This window comes from Onychostoma macrolepis, chromosome 05, assembly GCF_012432095.1.
Source record: "Onychostoma macrolepis isolate SWU-2019 chromosome 05, ASM1243209v1, whole genome shotgun sequence".
In the NCBI taxonomy this organism is placed as follows: Eukaryota; Metazoa; Chordata; class Actinopteri; order Cypriniformes; family Cyprinidae; genus Onychostoma; species Onychostoma macrolepis.
The window spans coordinates 36,267,160-36,279,348 of record NC_081159.1 but is presented as its reverse complement, the minus strand read 5'-3'; the positions used below and the strand labels follow the sequence as shown (position 1 = coordinate 36,279,348).

General features: G+C 35.1%; 1 protein-coding gene across 3 annotated transcripts in view; it reads left to right on the top strand.

Moving 5' to 3' along the window:
• The window catches only part of LOC131540270 (astrotactin-2-like), a 588,347-nt gene that overhangs the window by 89,402 nt on the left and 486,756 nt on the right, over positions 1-12,189 (top strand). For all 3 annotated transcript variants that reach the window (XM_058774886.1, XM_058774887.1, XM_058774885.1), the window contains exon 2: positions 7,672-7,859. In XM_058774886.1, the coding sequence (XP_058630869.1) occupies positions 7,672-7,859 (188 nt within the window). The remainder of the gene's footprint in view (positions 1-7,671; positions 7,860-12,189) is intronic.

Below are 12,189 nucleotides of genomic sequence, written 5' to 3'. Positions count from 1 at the left end.
TGCTTTTAGAGATTTCCACAAAAAACATTCAACGCAATAAATGCATCATGGTGACAGCTGATCATCTCTGACAAGACTAAAATTAATTGAAATACCTTACTTGAAAATAATAATAATAATAATAATATAATTAAATGTAATGCAATGAGTTCAGACACTTAATTGCATACTAATTTCAATTAAATTTTCAACTGAAAGTTCACCCAAAAATTAATAGTTGCTGACAATTCATATGTAGATGAGTTTGTTTCTTCATGGACACAGATTTGGAGAAATGTAGCATTCCATCACTTGCTCACCAGTGGATCCTCTGCAGTGAATGAGTGCCATCAGAATGAAAGTCTAAACATAAAAACATCACAATAATCCACAAGTAATCCACATGACTCCAGTCCATCAATTAACATCTTGTGAAGCCAAATATGAGTCCATAATCTGTAATAACACTTCTTCCAGTTAAAAGGTTCTCTGAATCAGGAGAGAAATATGCACAGATCTAGCACTGTTTACAATCCAAAACAGTTTGGCATTATTGTGATGTTTTTTTATCAGCTGTTTGGATTTGGCACTCATTCACTGTAATGTTAGAGGTGCCATAGAATGCATTGATACAATATTTTAAATTGTTCTCTGATATCTACATAGAAGGTATGTGGCTTAGGTAAGGACAAAACATCTTCAGAAACATGTCCATTTACAAACCTAGGATTTCTCCCTAGAATGAAATGGTCTGTTATTGGCTTATTTGGAAGGGTCATGAATAATAATATTGAGCTCTGCTCTGATTGGCTGTTTCACAGTGTTGCTCATTTCAGTAACTTACAGGAAAGAAACACAGGGAAAATATATATTTCAATACTTTCTCGCAGAGTTATATCGTTGGGTAATTATACTGTAAATAAAATGCGAGCATCAGGGAGCCGCTGGGCATTGAAACTGCTTTCACATGCACGATTGCTTTTTAGTTTCACTTTCACTTTGGAGATTCGCGATTGCACGAACTCTGTTTATACTACCACACATTTTACAAGATCAGATGCTTGTCAGTGGTGCTCAGGATCTGTAAATCATTCGCCATAATCCTCAGTCATCTCTCATTACTCTGTTTATGTGGTAATTTAATTTAAGTAAAATTAAATTTAAATTATGTAATTTAACAGGCTACCGCTAGCAAGGAGCTAACCATGTCCCTTTAGTGGCTCGCATTATTTTATTAGAACACATTATTTGCTTTCCGTGCCTTTCTGAATACAGACACCAACCCATCCCTGCACTTCATATCCCCTGCACAGCCTGAAACATAACATTTATTTCCATGATCTGCCATTTTCGCTTTTGTCCTCACTTGTTTCTTCACAATGCCTGCAGAACTTCTGATGGTTCGGCTGGTGTCTGGCAAAGAACATGGGCTGGAATACGTTATGCAAATGTTGGGGGCGTTTATTTTAGTGATCACCGAACAGTCGGTGTTATGTTCTGATTCACCTATTTTTCAGTGGTCTTTTTTATTCACTAGATTTACATAAGAAGGATGAAACAATGGTGTTTGAGGCTCACGGTATGTCATTTCCATGTACAGAACTGTTATTATTAAACTATGCCAAGGTAAATACAGTTTTCCATTCTATGGAACCTTTAATTCAATGCTAAATTTATACATATTTGTACTGATTAACTTCAAATACTCTTATCTCTCAAGAGATCTGAAAGAGAGATCTCAGAGCAATAACATGTTCCTCTGGACATCCAGCAGTTCTGTTAAAGGTCAGGAGCTTCCTGTGATCAGAATGTCCCATTCTCAGCATTCCGGCCACTCTGTACTCTTCCAGGATCAATTTCCTGCACCTTGTTCTGCACTTCTGCAGCTCCTTTGAAAATATCAAGCTTATTGCTCCTGAGGTCACTCTGAGCGGTCAAACCGCAAACCTGAGTCGATGGAAACCCATCCCACGTATCTGATCCCTATCTGGTCACATTTAATCAGCGCTGGAATCGGATCACGCTGCCTTCGTTTGCACCCCTCAAGGACTCGATTCCTCCCCAAATAATATCACTGGAGTGGTTTTCACTCACAGCGTGTATATAGGTGTACAATGACATACGCTGGAGGTTTATGATGATGCTATGAGGACTGAGGTCACTGAAGCAGATCTCTGATAATGATTTGGAATCAGGAATGATTGAAAATCAATCTAGTGGTGCTTATGAACCGTGTTTTATTGTCATTTCTACCAGATTTACTGATTTAAGAGCCCATTTGTTCACTGAGGATGAGGTGAGTAAATGTCATGGGGAATAATTTATAAGGAAGCACCGATTATGATTTTTCAATTTATATACAGTCATGGCCAAAAATATCGGCACCCTTGGTAAATATGATCAAAGGCTGTGAAAATTAATCTGCATTGTTAATCTTTTTGATCTTTTATTAAAAAAAAAATCACAAAAATCTAACCTTTCATTGGATAATAAGAATTTAAAATGGGGGGAAATATCATTATGAAATGATCTCAAATACACGTTGGACACAGTTATTGGCACCCCTAGAAATTCTTATGAGTAAAATATCTCTGAAGTATGTTCCCATTCATATTCACAATTTTGAGCACTGCAGGGTGATTATGAACATGAAATTTTCCAGCCATGGCTTCCTGTTTCACAGAAATATAAATAGGAGGGAGAACAAAGCACAAATTCCCTTAATAATCCATCACAATGAGAAAAACCAAAGAATATATTTCTGATGTGCAGCAAAAGATAATTGAGCTTCATAAATTAGTGAAGTGGCTTTAAGAAAAGAGCTAGAGCAGTGAAAATTCCCATTTCCACCATTAGGGCAATAATTAAGAATTTCCAATCAACATAAAATGATACGAAACTGCCGGGAAGAGCATGTGTGTCTATATAGTCCTAATGCACAGGATAGTTTGAGTGGCTAAAGACTCTCCAAGGACCACAGCTGGAGAATTGCAGAAAATAGTTGAGTCTCGGGGTCAGAAAACCTTAAAAATAAAAAAATAAATAAAACGGTCAAACAGGACCTACATCACCACATGTTGTTTCGGAGCGGAGGGTTTCAAGAAAAATGATCCTAGCTCATCCAAAAACAAACTCCAGCATATTCAGTTATCAGACACGACTGGAACTTCAAATGGGACTGTCTTCTATGGTCAGATGCAACTAAAAAATTAGCTTTTAGCAGCAAACACTCAAAATGTGTACAATGAAATATACTGCTGTATTTTTGATGTTGTGGGCCTATATTTCTGTTGGAGGTCCTGGACATCTTGTTTAGACACATGGCGTCATGGATTCTATCAAATACCAACAGACAAAAAATCAATAAGTGACTGACTCTGTTAGAAATCTTATAATGAGCATGTTTGGATCTTCCAACCGAACAATAATCCAAACACAAACCTCAAAAACGACACAAAAATGGGTCACTGAGCACAAAACCAAGCTTCTGCTATGGCCGTCCCAGTCCTCTGACCTGAACCCTATAGAAAATGAGTGGGGTGAAGAGAAGAAGAGAACTGAAGAGAAGAAGCACCAACATGGAGCTGGGAATCTAAAGGGTCTGGAGTGATTATGGATGAAGGAATGGTCTCTGATCTCTTGTCAGTTGTTCTCTAACCTCATCAGGCATTATAGGAGAAAATTTAGAGCTGTTAAACTGGCAAATGGAGGCTTCAAAAAATATTGAGTAAAAGGGTGCAGTTAATTTTGGCCAATGTGTATTAGAGAAAAACATTTATTTCATAATGATACCAACCAAAAATCAGAAACACAGCAGACCCATAGAATACATTCCAAAACATAAATACAATAAAATCCAGTAAATACGATAAATTTCACCTAACAGATTTCTTAAAGACCATTTAACAGCCGAATTGCACAGGGAACAAACGAGTATTTGTATCGGTTACTTTTCATCTTTGGTAGTCTATAACGGGAACCTGAAGGGAGCATTAAAAACTCTGGATGCAGAAAATGGTCACTGTCTAGGAGCACAGATTGGGCCCGACTCAAAACATTTCTATTAAACAAAAATGACAAACTTCTTTGTTCTTTGCCTATAATCTATTATATATATTATTATATTATAATTATTATTATATATATTATATATAACTATTCTATTTTATGCATTTTTATGTTTCACACTGAGATTTCCAAACCAGCAGCTAATAGAAAAGGACAGCACCGGCTAAATATAAGACTTATAGAACAATTCCATCATTGTCCTATCTACATCAAATGATCTTAATTTTCTTAAACAGTATAAGCGCTGCTGTACCTTTTTACATAATACCTCTCTGTTCACATCAAAACGCAATCTGTTATCAATAGTGGTGCCCAGGTATTTATAGCTGTCTACACATTCTACCTTCTCACCCCTAATAAGGGTAGCCTGGGAAGAATGTGGTTTTGTTCTAAAGTCGATAATCATATCTTTTGTCTTGGACACATTCAATTGCAAACAGGCTTCATCACACCATTTCATAAAGTCATCAACCACTGGACCATGACACGTTTCGTTATTTTCCAGAAGACTCAGAAACCTGATTCTAGATTTAGTCTATCTCAGTGTGTTCTGTTTCTTCAAGACTAGAACTAGCTCATTTTGTCTGCATTTTGTTTGAATTTTTTTGAGCTTGTGGTTATCTCAGTAACTTTGAGGACTTGAACTAATAAACACTTGAAACTTGTCAAGTCTCAGAAAGTTAGAGGTACCGCTCTTCTGATTGAAGTCAGAGTTTCAAGCAATGTCACCCTCAGTTTGAAGATGTCAAGAACGTTAGATAAATCAAAAGAGTGTTGTTATAAAGTGAGCTCATTTACCTGCTGTTTGATGCTTGGAAAATCTGTTTGAAGTTGGGAAAATGGATGTCATAATTCCAATGCATTTGATGTCAGAGTTTGCTACCAAAGCCAAAGGGCACACTTAGAGGTTCACCATATCCATCCTTTCATGATGGATGACACAATATTGAAACACATATATTATATTATATTATAAGTAGCAAATCAGCTCAAAAGGGAAATGTATATAAATAATTACAATTAATTATGATTAATTACAATTATTTATATCGGCTGACAGTAATAACTGTAGCAGAATTAAATTGCCATCAACTGATCTGTTCGTCCAGCGAACATTCAGTGTAAGTTCATATCAACTCTAAGAAAGGATATTTTCGTGGCCACAGAAAATACTTTCCTAAGTATTAATGCATTAGAGCATGTAGTAAGGATCAAACATTGTAAAGGGACATTAATTTGCAAGGCAGAACCAGAAACTCATGTAATTTGTGCACACAACTTTTATTAACTAACACACATAACTAATCTAAACAAACAAACAAACATACATACACTCATGTGTATATACAAAAGGGGAGCTAAAGTGGATGAATGAAGCCAACAGAGAAACCAGAATGCAGTTATGGATAGAGTCAGTTAACCACCTGAGTAAAACCATCAGCGCCATTTATAACGGGGTCTATAACTTATACTAAACCTCTGTTTAGTTTAGTTAGATGTACAATACTTGCACTTCCTTGGTCGTTGGCGAGTGTCCGGAATGCAATCTCGGATGAAAAGTCTTGATGGTTTCAAGGTTTTGGACTCGCGATCACGTCCTTTTCCGGGTTGAAGAATGATGAATTCCAACAGATGTTATTCTGGCTCAGTGGTGATTGGGAGTTCCTTCCCAGGTAGAAAGTGAAAAAGAGCTAAGAAAGAGATCATCTGAGGTCCGAGGACCTTTGTTTGAATGGAAAGTCAAGGCTGCAAGGCCTGGCACAAAAACTTAAGGGTCCAGAAGTGTTCTAGCTCACATCCTCATCTTCTCAGTATCTGAAAAGAACCGCAGACTGGGATATGTTGGAGCCCACCGGGCACGCCAGTACCGGCTCAGGCTCTCCACACGGGCAGCAATCCGGAGATTTAGCAGAAGAGCTTTTGCAGATGAGAATATTCGGAACTGTGCGTGAGCCCTTTAAGGTCTGAGAAGAGTCACGCCTCTCAAGATGGGCTTGACCAATGGGAAAGGCTGAATTTCCAAAAGGGAGTTTGGAAATACTGGGGGTTATGACCCTTTGTCTGAGAGCATGATAATTTGCATATGAACTGGATTGAAGTTGATATACAAACTATTAAAGATTCTTAGAATACTAATATGTTGCATAGGTATCAACATGTAATATTCACTCTCAATTAGTTCATCCGAAGACGAATTGATAGAGACAAAACATGGTATGTGTGAGGTGATCTTAACTAGTGATCTATCGTAAGCATGCATAAGACAGTATACAATACACAAGAACATATACAAGAACAGTAATAATATACACAATGACCTGATATTATTTTATGTTTTCTATGAATTAATTAGAGAAGAGTCCATTTTTATGGCATAATGTTTTTTTCTATAGGAAAAAGGTAGTGATAGTTGCTCTGCTTGCATTCCTTTGAGCAATAAAACTAGTGTTATCTGATGGGTTGCCATGGAACCAGAGGCCTGTTCTGCCTTTCTTAGGTGTTGCATGCATTTCAGGGAAAGGGTCCACAGACCCTCATATTTGGCCCTTTGGTTGGTTGAGGGTGCATAAGAGATTATTTGTTAAATATAATGAATATATGTGTCTGATCAGTCCAAAAGCTGTATATATTATATTATACTGTATACAAAACATATTTGAAATAATTAGGGTTTTGGTAGAATGTGTTTTTTTTTTTTTTTTTTAAGAAGTTCTTCTGCTCATCAAGACTATATATATTTGTTTTAAAATACAGTAAAATCAGGAGTATCATAAAATATGATTACAATTCAAAATAAATGTTTTATATGTGAATATCTGTTCAAATTTAATTTATTTCTACAATAAAAGCTGGATTTTAAGCATCTTTATTCCAGTCTTCAGTGTCACATGATCCTTCAGAAATCATTCTAATATGCTGATTTGCTTTTCAAGAAACATTTCTGATAATTATCAGTTTTCAAAGCGTTTTTTTTTTTTTGGAAACTGTGCACAATTCACAAGTCTGAAGTAAGTAGAAAATATAATAATAATAATAATAATAATAATAATAATAATAATAATAAATATTGTTCTTTTGAACTTCTTATTTATCAAATAATCCTGAAAAAGTATAGTTTTCACAAATACATCAAGAAGCAAAAGCTGCTTTCAACCATGATGATAAAAAATTGTATTAATAATTGATCATTAATAATTGGGCACCGAATCAGCATATTAGAATTATTTATATTAAAATGGAAAATTGTTATTTTAAATTGTACTGTTTCACATTATTATTATTATTATCATTAATAATAATAATAATAATAATATCATTATCATTATCATTATTATTATCAAATAATATGCAGCCTTGGTGAGCGAAAGAGATGTCTTTCAGAACCATAGAAAAACCTGAATTATTCCAAACTTTTGACCAGTGGTGTTTATATGTTATACACAGGACGAGCTCATAACACTATGACTCCATATACAGTCTCAAAAACAATCAACACACATCAACATTTAATCAGGCCTGTTTTTACCATCATGATTTTTTTTTTTTTTTTACACATTGTAACATGATTTTAATGACAGTTAAATCCAGCCCGCAGCTGACCTCTGTTTTGTCTGTGTCTTTAAGAGATGTCAGGGACAGGGCCAGACATCTCACAGGTGCACTGGAAGCAGCAGTGGCTGGAGAATGGGACGCTGTACTTCCACGTGTCCATGAGCAGCTCCGAGCAGCAGTCGCAGGTCACGCAGCCCACCGTCCGGGAACCACCACGTGTCCTGCACGAACACATGCACCTGCTGCATATCTCCGTCATGGTGAGTACTGAACATACACACATCTGTACAAAACACACATTATACACTTTTTACACTTTCTATGCATACAAATGCAATAGATTCATCACACACCAGTGCTCTGGAAGGCCATTGCTCTTAGATGAGACTATGAATGAGAGCAGAACAGTTCTCCAAAAAAAAAAAAAAAAAAAAAAGATATAGCATGCTTAAATAATAATAAAAAAGGATATAACACGCTTAAATAATGCCAGGAATTTTCTTTCTTTCTTTCTTTTTTCTTTTTTTTCTTCAGTGTTTAGAATTTTTATGTAAAATCAATGCATTAAATAAATAAATAAATAAATAAATACTGTTTTGTGGTAATATGTATTTATTCACTTACTTACTTACTTATCCCTTAAATCATTGTTCAGCACAACTGGCTGTCTGAAACATAATTTGCAATCTGGAAAAATGGTTTGCAATGCTGTTGTCACATCTCTTTCTGTTCCTCCTCAGTGTCACAGTGGACATTTGTCATTTAATTGTGATACATTGTGCAACTACTAGTTTAAAATTACTGTGATAGTACAGCAACTGCTAGCCAGGAAAATACTGTAAATTCACAATCAATTTTTACAGTGCACTCAAAACAGCATCCACAAGCTTTCCATGAACAGCAGAGAGAGGAGAAAAATAAAGACAAGCAGCTCAATATCCGTTATTGCATCAGAACCAAACCAGTTTCCACTTGGCAAAATAAATAAACATCATCCTCTCCTATTCTGCATTTTCAGTCAGAAAGCATTCTCTCTTCCTCACAGATGTGTGTATGCAGTCCATACAGTGTCAAACCTAATAAGTTCAAGACATTCATTCGAATGCATTGCCTCAAAATAATGAAGGTCTCAATGCTCACATCCAAGGGGCAAGAGCGTCACTGAATGCTTTGATGAGTATGAAATCGATGTGAATCAGATGTTATGGCCTTTGCATTCACCAGATCTAAACTCAACTGAACACTTGTGAGAGATTTGGACTGATGTGTTAACAATCTCCAACACTGTAAAAAAATAAAAAATAAAAAATAAAATCAATCAATCAATCAATCAATCAAATAAAATATCTAGAAATCATTACATGATCATGCTAACATATATTTCAAGTCATGCTAGCAAGTTTTTCCATTACTTTAACTCATCAAAATAATTAAACCAAATTCAACGTCAACCAACTTTTTCAAGTTACAGGGTTATTATTATTAACTAAAAAGTTATAAAGTTATAAATATAACTGTATATAATATAAATATGTTTGCAATACAATTGACAAAAACACACAACAAAATTACTAAAACTTTAAAATAAAAATAAAAACAGAAAACTAACTCAAAGTAATAATAGAGGAGTAAAATTACTTTTTGCAAATTAGTTTAAAAAAAAAATAATGCAGCAACTGATCTTATGTTTTTAAGTTGAAGTCTAATAATGAAAATAACAATAGTAGTAATACAATTATATCTATGTATATCTATTAGACACTGTTTTTGGTGAGTTTATTATGTAATATATTTCTTAATTACATTATGAACTTTTTAAAAACATTTTTAAATTTTGAGCATTTGAGCATTTACAGTATGAACATTTTCTATAACCACACAACTTTATGGTAGTTTGATTCAGCTATTTCAAAAAGCCGCACAGCCTACCGCAGCAAAATACATATTAAACATGATAAAAATGACAATTTGATTGATTTTTCCAAAATTACTCTCTCTCTCTCTCTCTCTCTCTTTCTCTGTCTCCACCAGACAAACACTCATACAAACATAAGCTTGTCTTCAACAAAAATGGCTTTGATACTGTAAAACAGTATTACATTTTCTCAGCTGTAAGCTGGTAATATTACTACTTTTCTTTCCTTTTCTTTCTTTTTTAATAGTTTAATGCTTTGCGGCACTTTAAACTAACCAGATGCTTTGGTTACTTATCATTGTACATGCAAGGCTGCACAATGAATCGTTATCACAATTTCTGCTTTTCTCAGTTTAGTATGCAATGTTATCTGGGATATTTGCCTGTTGGTTATTTATCCTAAATGTTTCATTTTCATTTACTTTATCTTGAATTGGTAAAAATCCTCCACAAGCTATCATAGTTGTGGTTGCCAGATTTCAAGAGTTTAAATGCCTTAGAGTTTATCTCTGAAATGGATACATTTTCTGCCCAGTGTTTTACGTAATATTCTCAACATGGCAACCATTTGTACACGCTCGCTCTACATTATGGAAAAAGCAATGATGAGCTTAAAACACATGCAAATATGTAAGGTGGAGTTTAGCCATCTCTATTGAGATATTTGCTGAAATAAAAGTGTAATACAGCCAGTCTGTTTTCTTTCATGCGACCATTCACGCACTTTGCTGCAACTAAATCTGTGAGCAAATCATACAAGCTTATATATCTTCTTGATTTGTGGTTATGTGACAATGCAATGATTCTGACTGGGCAACTAAACTAAACTAAACTAAACTAAACTAAAATGAAAAAATAAATTAAAATAAAATAAAATAAAATAAATTTGAATGAATGAATACATACATACATAAATACAAACAAATCAGTATTGTAGTATTTCCTGAAGTCGTTGAACTTCTTCAATGGAGTTCAACAGTCAGGTGCAAAAGAAGTCTACAAGTCTACAATAATAAGCATCTGCAAGACATCATCTCCAGTGGAGTGTGTTTTCCAGAAGACATTTCACACACACCTTCACATTAATCCTCAATCCGCCTCCAGAGTTACACACACTGACTGACATCACTCAGACACAGGAGAACAGAACTGGAGCGGCTAAAAATGAGCATCCATCCTCTTCATGAAAACAAGGTGTATCTGTCTGTGTGTTTGTGAGTGGCCAGAGGAGCGCTGGCATTTTCAATGAGCATCATTAACTGTAATTCTGTCAAGGCAGTGACAGATTGAAGGTGTTGAGCAGTGCTCTTCTGCCAGCGAGCTGTCGCTCAGCCTCTGTTCACGCTCACTTGTTTGCTATCTCAGGTTTGATCCCCCATTCAGATTATGAGAGGTGACTGAGGTGGATGATTTAGGTTGCACTTTTGCAGTATGGCAGTATTTATCAAAACTGATGGTCAGTAAATGTTTATAGCCTACAATACTGGAACACGTGTAGTTTTTGTTGTTTTTATTGTCATGCACACTGTTGAGAATGTTTTGTTTGCTACAATTTCGCCATTTTGTTTTTGTTCCCTACTTTAAAGCTAGGGTAAGCAGTTTCTGTGCTGCTAGCATCATCTTCCGGAGCTACAAAAATAAAGCATGTTGTCTTTGCGAAAACCCCTTTCATGCATCACGCCTCTCCGAACTCAAACATCACAAACACAGCAATGACGGCTCTGTAAAAGTGAAGGCATAACTCAATAGGTAAAAGTACACTTATTTTAATAAGAGCTCCAACATATTATTCATACTTTTAATTTGAAGTTTAGCTTACCTGTCAAGAAAAAATGTAAGGTTAGCGGTATTGATTAAAACCTAACCTTTCCATGAAATTCCTCCATCTTGTAAAATCACTGGCAATATTTACCCTTGTTTTACCCCATTTTCTGTTGCTGTAATTTCGGACCAAATGCAGCGATTGTATGAACATTTTATGGTCCTAAGCTTTCCACAGAAGATCACCACCATTATCATTCAAAAGTCAAAAGTCATGATTTTTTTTTTTGTCATCAACTTCTTATTGTTTTTTGTTTTTTACACACAACATCCATTCAAAATAACAAAAAAAACAAAACAACAGACATATAATCAATACTTTAAAGAGTCCAGTCAAAAGGAAGAGAAAAAAACAAAAGTTATTCCTTTATATAATCAAGTATGTTAAAGGAAAAACACTGCCAAGCATCAATAGTAGAAGGCTTGGCCCCCATTAATTTGCACTGTTGTACATTCACAAGTCACTATTTTCAGGAGGCTATGGATCCAGTATGTTTTTCCACGCATGTGCGGTGTAAACCAGTTCTGCATTAATGTATTCTTCGCAGCTGTAAAACCAGCAAACAAAATTCTCTTTAGTATTAAGCTTATACAGAGACCAAAATCATCATTAAGAAGACATTAACCTGGATTAGCAAAGCAATCAATTTGTAGTAAGGAGGATAAAGCCAGGTTTACATGTGTCCATCAATTAATGACGATAGGATACTCCCAAAACATATGAAGAAAAGTACCTGATGATGCAGTATTACATATATGGAAGTTAAAATTTGGTTGTAGTTTCATTTTGAATCTTTTGTAAGGAGTTATGTATGCTCTATGAATGACTTTGAAGTGAATAAGACGATGAGCCA